At 42.2% G+C, this 23,777-nt stretch overlaps 1 protein-coding gene across 1 annotated transcript; it reads left to right on the top strand.

The window, feature by feature from the left end:
• Positions 1-10,561: 10,561 nt before the first annotated feature.
• Positions 10,562-23,650, top strand: ccdc66 (coiled-coil domain containing 66; the record flags this gene model as incomplete). Its single annotated transcript, XM_079218239.1, has 21 exons — positions 10,562-10,644; positions 11,064-11,122; positions 11,592-11,614; positions 11,745-12,005; positions 12,103-12,349; positions 13,135-13,260; positions 13,727-13,776; positions 14,109-14,201; positions 14,867-15,001; positions 15,872-16,092; positions 16,772-16,856; positions 16,998-17,156; positions 17,252-17,366; positions 18,045-18,119; positions 18,320-18,572; positions 18,925-19,159; positions 19,355-19,407; positions 22,116-22,185; positions 22,216-22,312; positions 23,073-23,158; positions 23,549-23,650. The coding sequence occupies exons 1-21, from the start codon at positions 10,634-10,636 to the stop codon at positions 23,648-23,650; spliced, it is 2,556 nt and encodes an 851-aa protein (XP_079074365.1). The 5' UTR covers positions 10,562-10,633.
• Positions 23,651-23,777: the final 127 nt, after the last annotated feature.

The raw sequence follows: 23,777 nt of genomic DNA, 5'->3' as shown, positions 1-23,777 counted from the left end.
CATCATGTAAATACTGGATATTAAATGACTACAAGCCACAAGAAAAGGAGATGAATTGCCCCACAAACCGCCGCATGCTGCTTCGTGAAAGGACAAAAACAAAGACCACCATGATGAAAATGTTGGCCATAAAGAGTCACAAGTATAACTACCATTCAGCGTCCAGTATCAGTTCCAAGTGTCAAGCCACTGCACCTGCGAACCAACTGAAGGCCTTTATTGTGATCACTGAGATTAGCAACCGACTGCTTTTCCCAATAGAACCTTCAGTTCTCTCACTGATTGGACGACATGTTTTCTTCGCTCAGACGAGGAGCTGCAGGCACCGGACGCTGATTGCAAACCTTAAAAAAACCTCAAACATGTCATCAAGGTAAGAAATGCCTCCAACCACACGGCACAGAAACACTCATCACAAACACATCACCGGCAAGAGCACGACTTCTCACAGCACGGCGCACGCATAGAAGCCACGATGGAAAGTCCACAATCTAGCCGTTTGATCTCGGTGTCACGATCCAAGCATGAGCCCCAGATGTAGGGTGGAGTGCACACACACACACGCGCACGCACACACACACACACACACATAGTTCAGTGTGTTTCCCACGAGCTATGAATTCTAAAGTTGGAGTAAACAGGAAACATTAGGTCACATCTGTTCTGGGATCCGTGAAATCACGCTGATGATCCACGACTTCTAACATTTCACAACACACATACAAACACGTCTATCCAACACCCCCACACACACACACACACACACACACACGTGTCTATCAAACACTCACACACACACACACCTCACAGAGGTGTGTGGTCTAGCTGAATACTCGCATATCATATATTGCCAAGAGGCACATCTGATACCACGTTAAACAAATCATAATTCCCTCTCATATCTATTTCATATCGCTGGGAAAACATCTCCTTTAGACAACTGTATTTATTTATTTAAGAGTGCATTTGAACACTTGATAACGTTATAATTTTTTTTTTTATGAATAGAGCATGAACGCATTATAATGCTACGTTAGCTGTTAGATCAGTTATTTGGCCTAGCAGGACTGTGCTGCCCGCCGGCTGCTAACATAAACTAGCTCTCCTCCTCCTTGTGAGCTAGTAAACTGCTTGTGAGCTAGTAAACTCACAAAACCAACAAAGAATGAATCACATAATTTAACCTGAAATGATGATGGAAGTAGCTAAGGGGTGGACCATCTTATATTTTGTATTGTTTTAGAAGCTGTACAGCACTTTGGTCAACTTTTGCAGTTTGAGAGCAAGGCGGATAAAACACAACGATACACTTTAGTCCTTGTTGTTGTACGATAGCCACTAATAAATCAATAGAAATACTTGCTGAACATCCGACATGCTATCATGATTAGCACGCTGATTCCCGAGCGCTGTGCCGCCTCACGCGGCCGCTAGCCGAGATCAAAAGGTATCTGGTCACACAGAGGTAGGTACTGGGGTATTAAGTGAACAGCTGGTGTTTGGTAACCCGTCTATACCGTGGTTGTCTCTGTTAGTGGGTCTATATGTGTCTCCAGTGAATTCCTGGCACACAGACAACAGGTGTGTGTTTCCAGCGGGCGGCGTCCTGTATGCAGTGCGATGCCGCGGGCTGGGAATAGGCTGGTGGAGGGCGAAGTCAAGGGCGACTTGCCTCCTGTTGTCTCCTATGCAAACTATCCTCCTCCTCCTGCGTCCTTCATCCCTCTCCCCAAATCCCCTCCACACCTCCCGTCCCGTCTTTTCTTTTAATCTCCTCCCCTCCTTCAATTTTTCTTCCTCTTAAAATGATCCAAACGATATTTTGACCTCAGTACCGATTTATATTAATACACTTATGTTAATTTATGACAGGCTATTGATGATTTCATTAAGATATCCACACAAAAGAAACGCCGTAGAGCTGGAGATTATTGTGGGCAACAATATCCTGGAAGATTTCTATTACTAGTGCTTAAAATTCATCAAACATTATGAAATTATCTCACACCACGATCGCCATGTACTTTATTTTCAGTGTTGGGCCTTGTGTGGTAGAGACGTGAGCTCCCTTGAAGATAACAAAAGGTTTGAGTCGGGGAGGGAGAGACTCAAATAATCAACCGTTGCATTACTGCATTTCTAATTCTGATAAATATGGAACAAAATATTACAAATGCAAATGCAGTTTGTATTATGGCTGTGGGCCGTTTCCGTGCCGTGTGGTTTTGTGAGCTCTGTAAATATCTCACTATTGTGTGTGGATTTGATGTTGTGCAGATCAGTAGTTCTGAGCGTCATGTCCTTGCAACGTTTGGCTAGCGGGCTGCAAAAAAAAATAAAAAAATTCAGAGATACACTATCGGAATAACTTGAACTCAGCCGTCTGCCTTTCATCATTTCTGCTGTGCATCAAAGCAGAGTTTGCCGCCGCCCGCCTCATCAGACGTGTCTTCTGTCCGCTTGAAACCGGAGGAGGCAGCGCAGGTGGTCGCGGTCCAAACTGACAAACAAACAAACAAACCACAATCTCTAAATCGTCCCCGCTGAGTCCTGTCAGGTGTGGTGAACAACCTGAGCAGCCAGCCAATCAGCTTAGAGGATCTGTGCGAGCATATCTTACATCATCAGCCATCACTGTGACAAAGCTGCGAGGCTCACTACGGCTCGACAACACCAACAGACCGATTATGCTGCTATTTCTGACTGACTGGCCTTGTGTGTGTGTGTAAGAGGGAATCCTTCTGTCCTTCAGTAAGTCACAGATAGAGCCAATTAAGGATTTCCAGGGACATCTAAGAGTAGAAGTGCGTAGTTTGACATTGAGTTGCATGAGTGTTGAATCTAAAGGGTTACTGAGGATTTGCAGTCTGTTTATCATTTGCAGGAGACGTCGTCAGCCTGGTGGAGCAGTTTTAAAAGGGAAGGAGAGGTCCTTCCCTTATGGCTCATCACTGTCTGGTTTGTCATAAGACTTTGAGGACATTCTGCAGGAGTCCACTTTTTATATATATATATATATATATATATATATATATATATATATATATATATATAAAAAAAAATTAATCCTTTTTGCAATTCTTCTCGGGTGTAAACGCTGTTTGAGCCAAGGATGTATAAAGAGATCTGCAGAGTTAAAGACGTCTCTTTCCCAATGTAAGCCAAATCACACCCTAATAATAACAATATTTTACAAAGGTATCATAAACTGAGGACTTGAGTGGGAATTTCTTCTGATATCTGAATTGCATTTTTAACGTAAAACCTCAAATTAAAAGTTTCATCTCGTATTTTCGGCCCTGATCCCGAGTCCTTTAGAGTCGCTCAGAAATTACTTTATTTGCGCAGAAATAACTTTTTCTATTCACACTAATATAAATAAATAGGTCTTGACGCAACAGCAGACTGAGGTGGACAGAATAGAACGTAGTAGAATACAGTAAAGAAAGTATTACTAATGCAGCCACACTACATAGAGCTACTGTAACTACTACTGTTACTCTGGCTCCTGACCGTCGTATCTCTATTTATGTCCCTTTTATATTGTGAGGCTTGAATGAACATCAAACAGAATCAAAGTGAGGAATCATTTTCCCTGAACCAAATCTTTTGCTGGTGGCAAACAGGAAAAAAGCAGACTTGCCTGAACTGTATTGAGATGCAAACTACATAACTAAAACATCTCTTACATATTATCCCACTAAACTCTTTGCTTTTAAGCTTCCAGTCGCTCTGCTAAAACTGTTCAGTAGAGACAAAATGCAAAAAAAGTAGTTAAAAAAAAGCCTGTACTGCAGCGAAAAAGCTCCAGATTTTTCATTTGATTAATCTACGTATCATTTCTCAATCACTGTATTGTTTAGTCGATAAAACAGTTAACCTCATGAGAAACGGTGAGCACGATTTCCCAAACCCCGATATGATCAAACTTCTCATTTAGTCGGAGCAACAGTCCCAAGAATGCTCACATGTGAGAAGCCGTAACCAGCTAATGCTGGTTTGTTTACTTGATAAATTAACCAATTAGTCACGTAAATCATCACCACTCTGCTCCACCAAATGCAGAACACCGTGGGTTGCAAAAGGTGTTTCTCACCTGTCAAACACTTATCGTACACAGTTGACTAAATGTGCTTACAACCAACAAAGACAACATTTTCCACCTGCATTTAAATCCTCTGAGGTAATCAGATTATAATCTCTCAGAAGGTCAAACACATTGAAATACAGGTACACATTTACTCAGGAAGCAACAACAACACCGGATCACATCGCTAACCCACGCTGGGAACTCTGGGTGGTGACCATTTAGGACCTGAATATTCATTCGTTGGGTTGGTATTTAGGTTTTCAACTTCGATCTGTGTTGCTGTTTTTGCATGCAAAATATCCTTAAGAACGGTGGTTGTTGTGAAGGCAACTTACAGATAAAACAACTTTTTGAATCAATGCGCTCTTACAAACCTCTACCACTCCATCCAAAAAAAATTAGTCTACAAACATAAAAACAGCTAATATGAACACATAAAATAACAATTCCAGGACATGTCTTCTCCTCTGTCGTCATCTCTTAATAAATACACATGTATTCCCACATCGCTGCATGTCAACATGTTGATCAACACTACATATGTTTACTGGATTTGCATCAGAGGGGCCAGAAACTGCTGCCTCATCAATTAAGTTAGCAGGCTTAAAGAAAGACGGGGAAACTAGGAACCCATTTCAGCTGCAGCGTGTCCATGATCCTGCAGGAGCTTTACTCAGGAAAATCTCAAATCAAAAAGGTACAAGGGGGTCTGACCCTCGGGGACGAATACATCCCATCTGGCCTGAGAACACATAGGACGAAGCTGAGGAGGAGAAGGAGGTCTGGGCTACTTTCTTTCATGAATAAATCATCAAAGACCCAGATAAACCGCTTGGATCCAAAGAGGAAAGACAAGCGTACGATTCGACACACGTGGACTGTGAGGATACCGAGGGACTAGAAATAAACCAACATGAAATGCTTCCTGTCTGTTTAAGGGGCCGCGGCTTTCTGCATATCACATGAAGAAGTCACGTGTGCAACAATCAAGTGACGAGCACTGAAACTGCATTACTGTATTGTTGAAACTAGACATATTCTGACATAGGGTTCCAAAAATAAGTCGATTGTGAGAACGTTATTTTCCAAACAACTATTATGAAATCATCTGCTAATTCTCTAAATATGTTTTTAAGTAAAAACTGTCAGAAAGTGTTTCAGCTTCTCGAGTGAAGTAGATTTTTGTCTCCTTAAACATTTCAATTAATGTAATATCTTTGGTTTTTGGACTGTTTGTTGGACTAAACGAGACATTGTGACGGTGATTCTTTCAAACACTTTTTATACCAAACAATTGGTCGACTGACTGAGGAAATAAGCGTTATTTTGCAGCCCGATATGAAAGATACACCCACTGCAAAAAAAAACATTTGACCTGAGAATACAATTATAAAACACTTTCTGGATATGATAGTGCAAATTCATTTAAAGTTAATTTCTGGTCGTTGTTTTGTTCCAATCTTCGATCTAAATCTAAAAACCAACATTGTGCTCTTCTAATCTGACAAATTAAATGTTTGCGTTGAATCCCAGTCAGGAGCCAGAGCCAAAATATCATCGTCATCATCTCCATCATGATGTCTTAATTTAGCAGCTTGTGTGTGTGTGTGTGTGTGTGTGTGTGTGTGTGTGTGTGTGTGTGTGTGTCTTTGCTGAGTGGTTGCATTAGTGAAGTGTAGCATAACCAGGATAAATGATGCTAAATAAGGGCTGGAGGTAGCTACTGCTGACGCGCACACAGACTCACACACAACGATCCTGGGAAACACACCAAGAAAAGAAGATGAGACGAAGATAGAGACCTTGGTTCAAGTGTGACAGATAATCAATTATGCGGTGGAGGAATGGGGGAAAAAATGAGGCGTAGACGGAAAAAGAGGAAGCAATGAAGGACGGAGGGACAGGATGAAGATGAAGGGAAGGAAGACCTAATGAATGAAAGAAGGAGACAATTAAGGAACATGGAGTAGGGGATGAAAGGAAGTGAAGGAAAGAAAGAAAAGAAAAATCATGATGTGAAGAGGTGATGGAGGAAATAAAAGCAAGGGAAGTAAAGAAAGAAGTAATGAAGAAAGGCGGAGCTGATGAAGACAGAGGAAGCAATTACTCAAAGGATGCACAAGGGGAGGAATGGAGAGAAGTAGTGAAGGAAGAGAGATCCATCTCTCTCCGTCTGTGTATCATGCAGCCCCGTGGGAGAGAAACCCCAAACACATCTGTCGGTCCCAAAAATCACAAACCACGACTGGGAAAAAACACAAAAACACACATGCAGCTGCTGCCCGACGTCCCCTGACACACATCCACAGCTGCCGAGGGACAACACGAGCAAACCAGAGGAACAATCCGTCCTATCAACAATCGCAGTGAGACAAGGCCTCCGCACCGACCGTCAAAACAACCGTCAGGACCGCGCGTTCTCACCGCTAACCCCCGAGACCGTGGCGTTACCGTGGCAACCTAAACTCACGACACAACCGGTCAGCTGACGGGACTTTCACGACCAAACAAGACACATGGACTCAATTCACATTGTTTGGTCGAAACTTTTGGTATAAGCGTGTTTTCCACTTATGGTCGTTATTTTGGGATTTTGTGCAAAAATATTGACGATAAAATAAAGTAAAGTTCAACAACACTAAACGCTCTGTTAAATACGTAGTTAGATGAATACTTCTCTGACGGCGTGAATCAAAACTGAACCGTGTTGTCTCTGCAAAGGTGTGACTTTAAAAGATAAGATAAGCCTTTATTGGCCCAGAGGGGAAGTTAAAACGTGATACAGCACCACAAAGTGCAGATAAAGAGAAGTATAAATAATAATAAGAAGGTATATAGACGTTTTTTACAGCCGACGTCACCACAAACACACACATCCACATGTTAAATACAGAAGTGTGAATTCGCCCCGGACATCCAGACGAGTTAGAATTAAATCTCACAGCATCAAGATGTCTGGTTGTTGTTCGACTGTCAGAATCGAGCTTCCAACAGCGGACTCACGTTCTACAGAAAACAATATTCCACCATAATATAAAAATTAGAAGAACATTTTCAAAATGCAGATACTGGTCTTTTTATTTTTCAATGAAAAAGCTGATTATGCTGCCACTATTTCACGGCGGGTCATTGGATTTCTGCTAAAAAGAGTTTCTATTCATCAGGTCTCATATTCCTCAGAGCTGCACTGATGCAGTAAAACAGTCTAAACTGGGAATTATCAAATCCTTTCAGCTTATTTATCTATAACATTAAGTTATATATAAGCTCTGTTTTATAACCAGCATGGATTTCTGCTGTAATAACAATCCTTTACTACGTCGTCTTTGTTTCCATGTTAGGATCCTGGAGGATTTACCTCATTTTGTGGGTCCAAAATCCAGCCTTACGCCCAAAGTTAGCCAGCTAACCTACGTTCTCCATTCAAATCAAATGTGCTTTCTTTAGACTGAATGAAGTACCGGTACTCTGTGTTTTGAGCTGAAACGCTCCAGATGTTATTTGTTTGCCTGGAATCGGCAAAATTACCAAATTATAGCCCAAAGTCTAAATTACACTTCAGCAAGCTGACAGAACTTTGTCACACATCTTTTTATTTATTTATAGTCCGGGGACGGTACACGACACGCTGATCTTAAGGGTGCAAACGAGCGAAGCCAGGCTGAGGTTTGTTTACGTTCTGCAAAAGACTATTTTTGATGTCTTTTTCCCTCCACTTTGTTGAGAAGATAACGGGATGAGGAGCGGTCATGGCATGCCCCTTGACAAGTAAATAGAGGTATAAGGAAAATGTAATACACATCAGAATGTCTTCTAACAGTTTGGATCTCTGGTCCATCGCACCGATTGAATATCAATATCGGCACCAACATTGATCAGGTATCAGCGAGATGTCACCAAAACACCTAAAATACTTCTTTAAAAATTATCCCCAACAATATCCAATTGATACAGAAACTCTGCCTTTTTTGTGACCACAAAAAAAACATGCAAACATTAAAAGGATGTTGTGTTAAATTAACACAACTCTGGGTGGACAAAAGAGTAGAGAAAGACACAAACTAAACCCAAGTTGTCATGTAAATGCCCTTGACATCAGCTGATGTTGAGAGAAACCAGGCAGACAGAGAGGAAGTCTGCTTTCCCCGCCATCTCCTGTCAGATGTTGACAATACTTTCATACAGCCATAATTAATCTGGTGCGGAGGACAGAGGAAAGACCATGTCGCATTCTCCATTCAGCCCCCAGTGAGACACTATTTACTAACATTATGGTAATGTGTGGCGCTGCACGATAACCCAGTGCACAGCCGCGTGGTCACCAGCACGCGCACGTGCCTACTTTAATAAAAGCAATCAAACCTCCACAGTCACCATGTTGGACAACAACAACAGTGACTAAACGTTACACTCTTTGTTTGTTTGTTTGGCTACATCTTTGCACTATAGTTTTGTTAGTTAATCCTATTATTTTCTAGATATTGTGATTTTTTAAATATTGTATTGCTTTACCGGTCTCTATAAATGCTGCTGAAGCAGAAAGATGTCCCCTTGCGGGATTAATAAAGTATAAATCTATCTATCTATCTAAACCTCTACACGGACAGGTATGTAAAACACTAACTATTTATTTACACCGAGCTAACTTGAAGCTAATTAAACGTGTAAGACCCCCTCCCAAAAAAACCTGTTTAATCTTGATGTGTATATAACCTTTAACCAGCCCAGCTCCTCGGTGCGGACCCGGTGGTCACGTCGGTCCGGTGTCCCCGTTACCTGGTCCGGCAGCAGAGAGAAACACACCTTTACAAACACACACCTGGTCCCGTGTGAGTCCGACCAGCCAGCTTCTTGACCTTAGCCTGACTAGCTAGTTAGCTAAGTCCGCCTCACTCGCCTTTAAATCATCTTATACTGCATTTAAAACGTCACACCTCTTCGTGTCATTTCGCTTTAAAAAAAACAATGTTCTTCTTTACCGGCTGCTAGAATAAAAACCGACGTTAGTTCGACGCTATCTGCCCGTTTTGGGGGGCTTTAGCCTTAGCATGCTAGCGCGAGCTAACAGAGCTAGCAACACGGTTTTGACGTTACGCAGTCGCTCCGGTTGGTTCTGTTGTCAATAACAACACACGTACCGTCGGGATCGCCCGTTGGACACGGAGCTGGACTTCACGTAGAGGAGGTGTCACGGCGCGACATTTGGTAGATGTCGGTCCCCCCGGTATCCAAACTCAGTAACGGCGGAAAAAAAACATCCAGAAGGCGAACGTCATTACGGGGCAGCGTGACTGCAGCGCTTTGGCGCCCCCTAAAGGCGGATGCTGGTTCTACAGGCAGCTGCTGGTTCTACAGGCAGCTGCTGGTTCTACAGGCAGCTGCTGGTTCTACCCTCTTTCCTCCTTCCATAACTTGACAAATAATGTCAGAAATTCTTATTGAATCCTTATTGATTCCTTCCAGTGTTGTATTACTGTGAGTGTATCAATGCATTGCTAATGAGAGTATCTGCAACATACTGTACTTTGTAGCCATTACTAATTGGTAAATAATCGGTCTTTCGATATTATAAAAAAAGGTAATAACAACAGGTTATTATTACCAAAAACCTACGTGATTAGTAAACACTACACTAGACCATCTCTGCAACTGTTATGAAATGTGATGCAACCAACAAGTAATAACTTAGTTTGTCAATAATTACCAAGTAAATTCTAAACAATTACCATAAAATGTAAATAACCCCAAAACGCACATTGCAATTACCACAAGGAATTGTTGAAAGTCCGAGTTGTCATTATTAGACACATTTCCTTAAAATAACTTCAGTTGCAAATTATTCTCTTGACTTAATATATACAAATCCATGATCTGAGGAAATGGCAATGACTGTTAAAAATGGCAATGACATTGTTTCAACTCAAATGAAATTGTTTGCATGCATTCATTGTTATTGTCTTAGTGTATTCAAAGTATAAATAATCGATTAAATTGCTAATCCATATGCCCATCCACAATGTATTTTTCTGACTGTACCTGTGTATTTTCTCATATGCATGATTGCCTTCACTGGCATCTGTGAAAAAGGCAGATACCCTGTCGTGGGGGACTGTGTTCACATTCATGTCAATTAATAGTCCCTATATATTATAATACAGTAATACGAGTATACACGTAGTTTAGCGCTCGTGGTCGCTAAGTAACAAGTAGTTGTTGCGTTAAGTCATAACGGAAGTAATCGTTACATTTTTGTTTTCAAATTAATTCCCAGGCACCTTGAACGCAACATCGTCCAACCTAAACGATTTGATTGGCTGTTCATTTTACGATGGAAGCGAATGACCCAATCGGTGAAGTCGTTCTTGGTCGTTGTCAGCAACCAACGTACACAGTTTAACAACCAGGAAGTGGCAGAGCCGTCCGCGCCGAGCGGTTCAGAGGCACTTTTATCAAATCAAATTAGCTACGAACCGTCTTCTTTCCGTCTTTATAAGGCGCGTCGGTAAACGCGCCACCTTCCCGGTAAACCACCTTTTTGTCGGCATGAATCTTGGGTGAGTCTATTATTTTAAATGACGTTATTTAGCTAACTATGCTAAGCTAACATACTGACAGAATGTGTCGCAGGCAGTGAAACGCACGAAATGTTATTGTTTTTGCGACCAAAACGCACGTTTTTCCGTAAAACGTGTAACATTGCTGATCAAACGTGCGCAGTGCAGACAACATAAAGAGGCTGCCGACGAGAGATGAAGTGAAAATCAGTCTAACACTAAGCACTAGTAAATAAAACGTTTTGATATTTAATAAATATTGAATGGTCTGGAGGGTGAAATGCTTCGCCAGTGTGTTGAAATAAAAATACAAACAGACATAGCGTTAATAGAATAGACACATTTATTGTAAACTCATGTGGAAATTGTCAGTCTGCTTACTACTTTCATCTTATTGTATTTCCCCTCTTTCTGAACAGAGACGGTCTGCTGTTTGAACTTGAAAATGGAAAACCCAAGCTGATTTTACTCAGTCGTGGTGAGAACTTTCTGCTCTTATAATCTTGAGAATTATTTGCTTTTCTTGTTGGGTCCTTATGTTCACTTAGTTTAAAACAAAGCAAAAAAGATATTAAACTAATCTTTGCAGAACATGAAGTTGATGAGTTCGTTAAATATCAATAATGAATAAGTGACAATTTAACAACGGTTTTGACTTTAGTGTGCTGTTTTATGTTAAACTGTGTTTCAGTTGCACACAATGATGCTTCATCCTCAAATTTAATGTGTTTTGTTTAGCTAATTGTTCATTTTTATTCAAGTAGCATTATTATATATATAGTATATCCATGCAGGTCATTGAAACTTATCTTAAAAATTACAATTGTGAAAGACTAAACATGTTTAAATGGCTTCTGTTAGACCCACAGAGGTATTCGTGAACATGAATGTTTGTGTGTGATGTAATATTAATGTCTCCTCACTGTCACGTCTTTCTGCCGCTGCAGGCGTTGAGAAGAAGCCGGCAAAGGTAGGAATCATCCTGACAGTCTTACACATGAACACACCTGGGTGTCTACATACGTTTGACAACTTAATTATATATATATATTTTTTTGTTTGTGGTTTTCTCATCTGATTTGATGCCTCGATCTCAGCAGCTGTCCTTCAGGCCAAGAGCGGCTAACGTCCTGAGCTCCAGGCAGCCGTCCTGTGCGGAGGAGGCGCAGGGAGAGGAGCGTCCCGCCCGGCAGCAGCAGGCGGGGAGGAACAGAGAAACCAAGAGCAAGGCCGGAGGAGCAGCCGCCTCCTTCACCGCCAACAACACCACCACCGGCAGCAGCGGGGGGAGGAGCACCACTCTGACATCATCCAAGACACACGAGCATCCCAAAGGACCGAGCGTCAAAGTTGTGGTCACGGTGAGTGTCGTGCCGCGTGCCCGTTTTCTTTGCTTTGCTCTTGACAGCTCGTTTACCAGCTCTGATGCATCTCTGTGTGTTTCTGCTGCAGGTGAAGTCCGACAGACACAAACACGGCACTGCTGTCGACTCCCAGAGGGCCGACGGGAAAACAGGACGGCCTCAGAACAGCGGGACACAAGCCGCTGGAAGGGAGGGACTGACGGGGCCGCGGGCCGGTGGGGCCGCAGGACCGAAGGAGAGCGCTGTGTGTCTGACCAATCAGCAGCTACAGAAGATCCTCCACACGGTCCAGACCTCCAGCCTTATTGGTCAACACCCAGCAGAGGACCACCGGACTCAGGGTAGTGGAAGTGATGGTTGTATTATTAGTGATGGTTGTGGTATTGTATTAGTAGCGGGGGCTACAGCACAGAGGGCACAGACATAACAGTATCAGACATTGGACTTTTCCCTCCTTGTCAATGTAATGTACAACTTCAAGTCTTTTTCTTTTCTAGTAAATCAAACAGACTCAAAAGAAGCTGGCTCCTCAACAAATGGAGATGGAGGAGGAGGAGAGATGAAGGAGGAAGATAGAGGAGGAGGAACTGATACAAATGGAAGATCACAGGATAAAGACAACAGGTGAGGAGCAACCCGTGAAGAAGACATTTAAATATATATTTAGCTGATACCAGTAAATGTACAGGGAAACTTTCATTTCCAGTCAGCAAGGTCAAGCTTCTCTTATACCAGAAATACGGTCAAACTGTGGTCAGGGTCAAAGGTCAGAGGCAATACTTTACAATTGGTTGATCCTAGAAAAAGGACCAGACCTGTACTCTGCTTCTTCATGTCTTCACTGTTTAATAAATAGATAAATAGTATGAGCATCCTTGTTTACTGCTGCATTCTGGTTCTGACCTCTAGGAGCGATGTGGCGACCAAATAAATAATGTTTTCTCTTCAGCAAACCAAAAAATGACAATAAATATTCTGATTGTTTGCTGTGAAGGAGATGTTTATTCTCACAATTTACTAATTTGGTTTTACTGCTCAAGAGATTTAAGCAGTATTAGTGCGGCTCAGGTGCAATGTTTCCCCCTCGGGTGCTGATGTGTGTTTAGAAATGTGTATTTCTAAAAAGTGGTGGTTAAAAGCAGAATGCTGTCATTTAGGACGTCTGGATGTCCGTTCAGCTGGCTGGAGGAGCGACAGTCAGACAGCAGAGCGGCCATCGACGCCAAGAAGGCTCTGTGGAGGAGAGAACTAGGTAAACGCACAAAGCACTTTAGAAACGCCAGTATTTATATACATTATAAAGGAAAACACACAGAGAACTACATACTTTTTCTGTGTTTTAGTCTCTTTTAGCTCCTAGTTTTGGTTTAACTGCACAAAGACTCACTCTTTTGGTTATTTCACAATAGAGATTTCATTTTTCTTTTTGTACATGTACAAAATTAAATCACTCTGCTCAAAATGTGTATGAACCCTGCTGTTACCACATCCAAAATCTGTATATAGTATTCCATTATCCATATAATATCCATTAATTGCCCAGCCTCAAGTAAAAATTCATTAAGATAATTCCTATTACAACCATCAATTGATGATAAAAAAAATGTGTGTGTGTGTGTGTGTGTGTGTGTGTGTGTGTGTGTGTGTGTGTGTGTGTGTGTGTGTGTGTGTGTGTGTGTGTGTGTGTGTGCGTGTGTGCGTGTGTGCGTGTGTGTTAGATGAACAAGTGGCGTTGAAGCAGCAGTACTCGGCTCCTGGACGACTTCAGGTACGGCAGATATTTCACCTTCTATCTCTTTCATTTCATTTTGTTGGTTGTTTTCATTATTGTGTGAAAAAGAAGATTTGTAGAAGAGATTTTATTTCATTCATCTGAAGCAAAACAAAAGGTCTGTTTTCCTCCTCGAGCCGCTGTAGAGGCACTTTTTATGTGGGTGGAAGCAATAGTGCAACATTTCTGGAGGATGTGTTGAATTTGAACACATCAACAACAAAATATATATCAGGTTGTCATCTAAACTGAAGGTTGGTTTATGAAACCTTTTGTGGTTCTGTGTGTGTGTGTGTGTGTGTGTGTGTGTGTGTGTGTGTGTGTTTCAGGCGGAGGAGGACACAGAGAGTGTGTTCTCCGTTCAGAGCTCCGTCAGCCACAGAGATCAGCATGCAGCCATCAGATCCAGCCTCAGACTCGGGGTAAATCTCACCTGTGGAGTTAAAGTCTTTGTCCCGCAGAGCAGCATGTCTGCTTGTCTTGTCTTTCTCAAATTGAAAAAAAAAAAATTCTTGAGCCTCCTCCTCTTTATGGGACAACAATGGCGAGGAAAACAATGTGATACAACCGACAGAGAACCAGATGAACCTGAAAACAAAAAGGAAAGATTCAAGATATTTGTATTGTCATATGCATGGATAACAGACAGTTACTCCGGACAATGAAAGCTTATTTTGCTGGGTCCTCCTTACACACAGAATTACAATAAACTTAATTAAGGTAAAACTAATTAGAATTAAGAACAACAAAAAAACATTGCTATGAATGCTAATAGTATAAGAATATATTTAAAATAAGGCACAAAAATATGATAACAGTATTGCACAATCAGTTGTGAAGTCTTGGGAAAAGTATCCCGACCTGTTTGAGCTGCACAGAAAATTAGACTGCAAAGCATTTAAACACACACCTGACATGAACACACACATTTTCATGGAGATAATGTATAACTGTAAAATATCTTAATTACTCAAAATATGAGGAAACCCAGAATGGAACCATATTTGATCTTTTTGCTAGATTCACTGCTGACAGAGGTACTTCCTTTGTGTCATCTGTAAACTATTGAAACGCGTGTCGTCTGCAGGAGGTCACGCCGATGGAGGAGGGGCTGAGCGCCGAGAGGAGGGAAGCCCAGAGGAGACGCTGGCTGGAGGAGCTGGACCTGCAGAGAGAGGAGACGAGTGAGCGCAGGAGACGAGAGAAACTGCTGCAGAGCCAGGTACAGTAGAGACCAGTAGAGACCAGTAGAGACCAGAGACAGGTACAGTAGAGACCAGTAGAGACCAGAGACAGGTACAGTAGAGACCAGTAGAGACCAGTACAGACCAGAGACAGGTACAGTAGAGACCAGTAGAGACCAGTAGAGACCAGAGCCATGTACAGTAGAGACCAGTAGAGACCAGAGCCATGTACAGTAGAGACCAGTAGAGACCAGAGAAAGGTACAGTCGAGACCAGTAGAGACCAGAGACAGGTACAGTAGAGACCAGTAGAGACCAGAGACAGGTACAGTAGAGACCAGTAGAGACCAGAGCCAGGTACAGTAGAGACCAGTAGAGACCAGTAGAGACCAGAGCTGTTAACGTGCTTCAGCTACAGTAGAGACGTGTTAACGTGCTTCAGCTACAGTAGAGACGTGTTAACGTGCTTCAGCTACAGTAGAGACGTGTTAACGTGCTTCAGCTACAGTAGAGACGTGTTAACGTGCTTCAGCTACAGTAGAGACGTGTTAACGTGCTTCAGGCACAGTAGAGGTGTGTTAACGTGCTTCAGGCACAGTAGAGACGTGTTAACGTGCTTCAGCTACAGTAGAGACGTGTTAACGTGCTTCAGGCACAGTAGACGTGTGTTAACGTGCTTCAGGCACAGTAGAGGTGTGTTAACGTGCTTCAGGCACAGTAGAGACATGTTAACGTGCTTCAGGCACAGTAGAGACGTGGTAACGTGCTTCAGGCACAGTCGAGACGTGTTAACGTGCTTCAGCTACAGTAGAGACGTGTTAACGTGCTTCAGCTACAGTAGAGACGTGTTAACGTGCTTCAGGCACAGTAGAGACGTGTTAACGTGCTTCAGCTGCCGTGTCTCTGCAGACGGAGGACCACGAGCTCTGGGCGACTCACTTTGACTCGATGCAGAGACGACCTCCGGTCCGGCCTGCAGCTCCGTCAGCGGCGTCCGTCGTCTCTGAGCGGGGGGAGTGGGAGCCCTCGTCCATCCTGCCGCTGGGCTGGGAGGCGGCTAGCAGCTGCGGAGCAGAGAGCGTGGGGGGAGCCAGCGTGGACACGACCAGCGGATACCCGACCAGAGCCAGGTAGGAAGGAGGGGTAAGAGGGATGAGAGGGCAGGAGGCAGCGTGGGCGAATGAATGCGTCACAGAGCGGCGAGAGCGGACCAACAGTAGAGGTGTGAGTCAGACAAACAACCAGCTGAAACTAGGCGCCAACCTCCGATTTGTAAAAGTGAAGCCAGCGTTTAAGTGCCTTAAACTTGCATTATGTCTAATGACCACCAGGTGGCGACTCCTCTGGTTGTATAGAAGTCTATATAAATGACTCTACTTCTCTTGATGTATTCCCTCAGTAAACGTTGTAAACATGAGTTTATGTCTCAATCTCTAGTTTCAAGTCTTCTTCAATACAGCATGATGTTCATTTAGTAAATTATGGTCATTTAGAGTCAAACGGACCATAAAGCAGGGGACGCTTTAGGGCGGGGCTACAAGGTGATTGACAGGTCGCTATCGGAGCCGTATATTTACTTTTGTCAATGGCACATAATGACTTGTTTAGGACTTAACCTGGGACCTGAATCTGGATTTCATAGCCAAGAGCAAAACAGTTAATTTGTCCCACAGGAATTAATCCAACCTTCAAAAAGTTCTCGAACAAATCGAAGATGCGGTAAGTGAGTCGGAGGTCTGGAACCGGGCTCGCTCCGAATGTATACGAGTAAATGTTTAGTGGTCTTTGTTCTCCTGTGTTTTCTTCCAGCCATCTGAGGACCATGACCGCCCTGCTGGACCCCGCCCAGATAGAAGAGAGAGACAGGAGGAGGCTCAAGCAGCTGGAGCATCAGGTATGAAGGAGGAGGAGGAGGAAGAGGAGGAGGAAGAGGAGGAGGAGGAGGAGGAGGAGGAGGAGGAGGAGGAGGAGGAGGAGGAGAGGTTTTACAGTGAGGTTTTATCACTTCCTGAATATTTCACCGTATCGCCCCCAGCAAGCGGTCGAGGCCCAGGTGGAGGAGCGCCGGCTGCAGAGGAAGAGAGAGGAGGAGAGGAGGAGAGAGGAGTTGGAGGAGGAAGAGAGGAAGGTGGCGCTGGAGAGAGAGATGCTGGAGAGACAGTACAAGCTGGACAGGCTGAGGGAGAGGCAGAAGGTCAGGACACAAACAGTACACAAGTCTTTTACCCACAGCGAAATGATTACTGATCATTTTGCTGCTCCGTGTTTGACCTCTGTGTGTGTTTGCAGTCGAGCAACCAGGCGGAGCCGCCGAAGACGGTCCACGACGACCACGGCGACCACGACGACCACGGCGGGAGATGGCAGGAGACGCAGGAGACCAGCGGTGAGCGGAGCTTCTGCAGTACGTGTGCGACAAAAATCTGACCCGAAAAACATGTTCTCAGGGTGGGAAAGCTGTCAATCAAACTATGCAGTGGTGGAAGTAAAAGTGAAAATACAACAATGTAAAAATATTCCACAAGTAAATTTACACAATTCTTCAGTGTAGTACAGTATTATCAGAATGTCTTGACAGTATTTAAATTAAAAGTACTTATTAAGTCGTGTGTGACTGATATATTATTATATGGCATCGTTCATTTAGTAAATGATGGACCATTTAGAGTCAAATAGACCATAAAGCAGGGGATGCTTTAGGGCGGGGCTACTGTGATTGACAGGTCTGTGCTGCCACCAGAGACGTATCAACGTCACTCCTCCGCATTCCAAATATGGTCAAATCCATTCATTGGCTACGAAAAAGAAAGAAAAAAGATGGCGTCCACTTGTTATACACAGTGCAGTCTGTGGTTTAAACCTTAGCAAAGTGTTGTATTTTATAAATAAATCAAATTGTGTGCAAAAAATAATGACATAAGGTAATTAGTTACTATTGCTGCCAAATTAATGTGGTGGAGTATGAACATAAACTCAAGTACATTACTCAAATAAATGTACTTTCCACCACTGGACCTCTTATTGCTGACTAAACAACAAGGTGTGAAAGAAAGCTTAAAATTATCTTTCTGTTTGTGTGCAGTTACCAGGAAGAGCGAGTGTTTGGAGGAGGACGTCAACAGTTCATCCTCCTGGAACAAAGACACCACTGTACCAGGTAACTTAATTATTACTACTACTGGTAATACTGGTACTGCCAATACTAGTACTACCATGGGAAACGGTACTATCCACACTAAGCCGTCCGCTCGAGTGTCTCCAGGCTGTTCTTGTAAAGATGTCCCATTGTGTGTGTGTGTGTGTGTGTGTGTGTGTGTGTGTGTGTGTGTGTGTGTGTGTGTGTGTGTGTGTGTGTAGCTCCCGTTCTACCGCTCAGAGGTCAGACTCCTGACGTCTCTGCACAGTACCAGCCACCTCCTCTTCTCTCTGCTGCTCCTCCAAACATCAGGAACCGAGCGGTGAGAACAGGCAAGGAGAACATCTGTCTGCCAGCAGGAGGAGGAGGAGGAGGAGTAGGAGCAGGAGGAGGAGATGACGACCCATATGAAGCGTTTGCCAGGACCGACAGGAGCAGGAGGGACATGAGGAGGCCGGAGTGGAACACACAGAGGTAGAAACACACACAAGTCTCACATTTATATGTCTGAATACAACATTCAAAAATAATCAAATTAAGTATAAATGATTTGATCTGGGCTCGTGTTTCATGATATATAAAGTAAAGAAGCAGATATACTTTAGTTCCTTATTCAATCCTTTCAAGTTTAAAAATATGAAAAAAGTATGAAATCTCAAATCGCTCCCACAACCTTTATATTGTCTATATTGGTCTATATAGCGCACAAAGTCACAAAACTTGTCAGTATTTAATCTGACCTCCTGTACCTGTACCCTGTTGCTCCAGCATTATTTAGTCTGACCCCCCTGTACCTGTACCTGTACCTGTACCTGTACTTTTCCAGGCCCAGCCGTCGGTTCGTTCCAGCCTCGGAGCGTTACCCGGCTCCTCTACAGAGGAACAGACAGGAGAATCGGCAGAGGAGGCAGGCTGAGCTCCTCGCTCTGCAGGAGAGGACTTGTGTGTCCAGGACCGACCCTCCTCCTCCTCTTCATCCTCCTCTTCCTCCTCCTCCTCAGCACCAGGAGCCTCGTCTCTGCTCCAACCCCACACAGACCAGAACCAGTCCCACCAGCAGGGTAGGACCGTAGACCCTCACAATGAATTCTGACAGCTGCTTTGGTCTTAATTTGATTTAATCTAAAACTTTATCAAACTCTTCCGTCATTTTGATCCACAATATTTTGTAACTTCCCAACGGCAAACTAACTTCCTGACCAACATTGAGTGGTTCTCTCTGTTGGACTTTTTGTTGATGACGGTTATTGTTTCAGGTGGAGAACGTTTCCAGAGGACACAACATCTTAGCAGCCATCAACACTGAAAGGTGAGCAGCTCTTCCTGTTCAACCCCGGATCCACTTTAAAAAGGGTTAGGGTTAGAGTTAGCCCTAACCCACCCTAATGTAATAAAACACCCAAAATTGACAGAAAGAGTTTCAACCTGAGAATTACTATCCTTGTTTAACAATCAATAAAAAAGACAAATTGACAATTGATATACATCGTTTAATGCAGTGGTTCTCAAACAGGGGTACGTGAAGGCACTCCAGGGGGTAGGAGATTTTTTTTCAATATATTTAAAATGAGCATTCATTAAAAAAAAATTTTTTAAATAGTTATTATAGTAGTCCATGTACTACAAACTTTGTGAACAAATGTAATGTCTGTGAGTGGGTTTGCGTGTTATGATGGTATTTCACTTTATGCATTACTATTGCAAACAGATCAACACACACACACACACACACACACACACAAACATGAAAATACTTGTTTGCTGATCCCTGTCGTCATATTGTGCACATTCTCTAATTAAGTATATTTAAAAAGAAAAAAAGTTATTTAATAAATATTTTAAAAAATATACATATATCTATATATTTAAAATGAGCATCCATTAAAAATTGTTATTTAATAAATATTCAATAAAATGTATTTCAATGTATTTTGCCGTTTTTTTATTCAGTTGAAATTGTAAAAAAAACAATTAAAAAGAGTAACCGGATATCCGGCTTGGGCGAAAAGACTTTATTTATAAAAAGAAAAAGAAAAAACTTTAAAAATAGTTATTATAGTAGTCCATGTACTACAAACGTTGTGAAGAAATGTAAAGGCTGTGTGTGTGTGTGTGTGTGTGTGTGTGTGGGTGAGTGTGTTATGATTAATAATTTTTCCTTATTTTCAATTTTTTTCACTTTGGTTTGAAAAAGTAATACATCCAATCAACACACACACACACACACACACACACATGAAAATACTTGTTTGCTGATCCCTGTCGTCATATTGTGCACATTCTCTAATAAAGTATATTTAAAAAGAAAAAAGTTTATTTAATACATATTTAAAATGAGCATCCATTAAAAAATCCTTTAAAAATTGTTATTTCATAAATATTCAATACAATGTATTTCAATGTATTTTGCCGTTTTTTATTCACAGTTGAAATTGTAATAACATTTAAAAAAAAAAACGAGTAACCGGATATCCGGCTTGGGCGAAAAGACTTTATAAAAAAAAATTAAAAGCTTTTTAACGGGGTATATATGCTGTATTCTATGCAGTACTGCATATATGTGACATTTTTGAATTTTTCCTATTCTAATACCTGTTGCATTGTATTTGGCTTGTGGGAGGAAACTTTTAACCCACACTGCACGAGGAGATCAATGCTAACTCACACATACATTCGGGGGGGCGGGTCTAACTCCCTAACCGAGCTCGTCCCGCTGCTCACCAGCAGCGCCTCGTGGTGGTGAGCACCGGGACTCAGGTGCTCTCAAGGGGACTCGTCCAGTTAGTCCAGCTTGGAGCCGGAGTCGAACCCATAGACCGAATGTATGCCAGGCCTAGTGTTCAGCCACTAAGCCACCGTGCAGCCCGATCATATAGAACGTGGAACTATATTTATCTTTGCCAATTTTGAAAAACAACTATTGCGCAACTATTGCGCAACCTGCACGTCATTCTCATGTCACGTGACCAAGCCGTCCGGAGAAGCCCGGCTAACTCCGGCGTTAGCACCTGTTAGCGTCCGTTTTCAGCGAATTTAAATGGTGTTAAACTAAACGTTAACTTCTTACCTTTCAAGCTAATATCGACTTAATTATTAGAGTTAGCTTAGCCTTTTACTAGAGCCGGTAAAAGGACGTTAACGCCGGTAAATTAGCCGTGCGCTGCTCTTGACTAGCTTCTATCCCCGTAGTAAACACTGTCTGTGGATATTAACTTTCAGCAGAGTCACTAAAGTGACCATCAATGCTGTCAACACACCCGGGACCGTAGATCTGTCCTTCACAATAAGATATCACGCTTCAACAAATCCAAACTATGCAATAAAAGCTCCGTAATTTCCATTATTTATATATATATATATATATATATATATATATATATATATATATATATATATATATATATATATATACATATATACGTGTGTATATATATATATATATATATATCTATATATCTATAGATATATATATATATATATATATATATATATATATATATATATATATATCTATATATCTATAGATATATATATATATATATATATATACATATATACGTGTATATATATATATATATATATATATATATATATATATATATATATATATATATATATATATATATATATATATATATATACACGTGTATATATATTCCTTGTATTTCAGACTCATGGGTCCATATAGCAACAACAACATATACAATACGAGAACCACTGCAATGCATAATAAACTACAACTTTTTCACAATAAAATCAAGCGTCCTTCTGCATTCATTGAACGGTCTTGAGCCGCGCTTTAGTGACGTGAGGTCGGCCTTCACAACAGTTTAAAAACAAGCCACTGAAAATAAGTGTGTGCCGCGGACCTCAAATGTTTGAAATTATGAAGAACTAAAAACACTTTTTAACGTTTAAATAATTTTTTTTTAAAAAGCCTGTCAGCTCCACTGATGGTGAAGGGAATCTTCGTTTAGATAACTCCTCTGTGTTGATGTCTGGCGTTGTCTCCTCCAGGGGGCGCTCTCCTCCGGACCCCACTGGCAGACAGAGAGCTCAGAGTCAGCAGGCACCTTCCTCCTCCTCCGCCCCTCCTCCTCCTCCTCCTGCTCCTCCTCTTCCTCTGGAGTTCATTCCTTATGTCCGGACTGATGAAGTCTTCAACATGGATCCACTAGAGCCTGCTGACAGTCCCCCACCACACACACACACAGGTCAGACAGACACACACACACACACACACACACACACACACACACACACACACACACACACACACACACACACACACACAGGTCAGACACACACACACAGGTCAAACACACACACACACACACACACACACACACACACACACACACACACACACAATCACATGCACTCTCGATTTTTACTCGTAACAAAGTATTTTTCCCCATTGTGCTGCACGTTTTCTACCACTACAGATAAACACGTCTACATTCACACACGTGTACATTAATATAGTTGCATCGATGAGTTGATTAATCGATCAACAGGAAACAGGAAATGCGGCTCAATTACAGAGTGAACACAAACTATTTATGCTGCTGGAATTATTTACTCGTAGATTTGACTCATGCAATCTAATTTGATAATCCAGTAATTGTTTGTTTTTGAGCAAAATAACAAAATATTCTCTCATATCAGCTCCTCAAATGTGAAGATCTGCATCTTTTCTCCGTCATACGAGACAGTGAATAAACATCTGCAGCTTCTGGACTGTAATGTTCATGACAAAGCAAACTAAAGACAGCAGTGCTGGCTCGCTCCTGCTGTTTTCTTAAAAAAAACATTTAATAGATTTAGCGATTAGTTGAGAAAATAATTGATGATTAAAATATTAGTGAGTCGCAGCCACAAGTCAGAGTAACAGTAACAATAAAAGGATTACAACAAAAAGAAACAGCATGAGGTCTGACAGTAAACTCTACTTTTTCTTCTCCTCCTCCTCAGAAGCGTCTCCTCCCTCACACCGACTCCTCAACACAAAGACACACCGGCAGCAGGAGATCCTCAGAGGCCTGGCCCAGCTACGGCAGGTAACACACACACACACACACATACACACACACACACACACACACACACACACACACACACACACACACACACACACACACACACACACACACACACACACTCATTAAGCAGAGGATAAATAAAAAATAAACCGTTTCTGGTTGCAGCTTTTCTCTGTTTTATATGATTGTCAAACAAGTGTCAATAATAGCTGTTATTACCGCTGTATTGGCTCTAAAGAAAATCGATCCTACATTTCCCAGAATTGTTGTGGAAATTGGAAGTATGGTGGATGTGAACAGACACAACTTTCAAACTCCACACCTCCAGTTTATGAGAGTTTTAGGAAAATAAGTACAAGTGTGTGTGTGTGTGTGTGTGTGTGTGTGTGTATGTGTGTTTGTTTTCAGGGTTTATTACAGAAGCAGAGGGAGCTGGAGACGGATCTGAATCCTCTACTGAAGCGCCATGACAACGAACACCGGCCGCCCACGGCAATGCAGCGCAAATGACCTCTGCTGTGTGTGTGTGTGTGTGTGTGTGTGTGTGTGTGTGTGTGTGTGTGTGTGTGTGTGTGTGTGTGTGGCTCCCGTTCTACCGCTCAGAGGTCAGACTCCTGACGTCTCTGCACAGTACCAG

Source organism: Taurulus bubalis (genome assembly GCF_910589615.1).
Source record: "Taurulus bubalis genome assembly, chromosome: 5".
Lineage (NCBI taxonomy): Eukaryota > Metazoa > Chordata > Actinopteri > Perciformes > Cottidae > Taurulus > Taurulus bubalis.
Note: the sequence above shows the minus strand (reverse complement) of the source record. Positions and strands in the feature narration are given on the sequence as shown.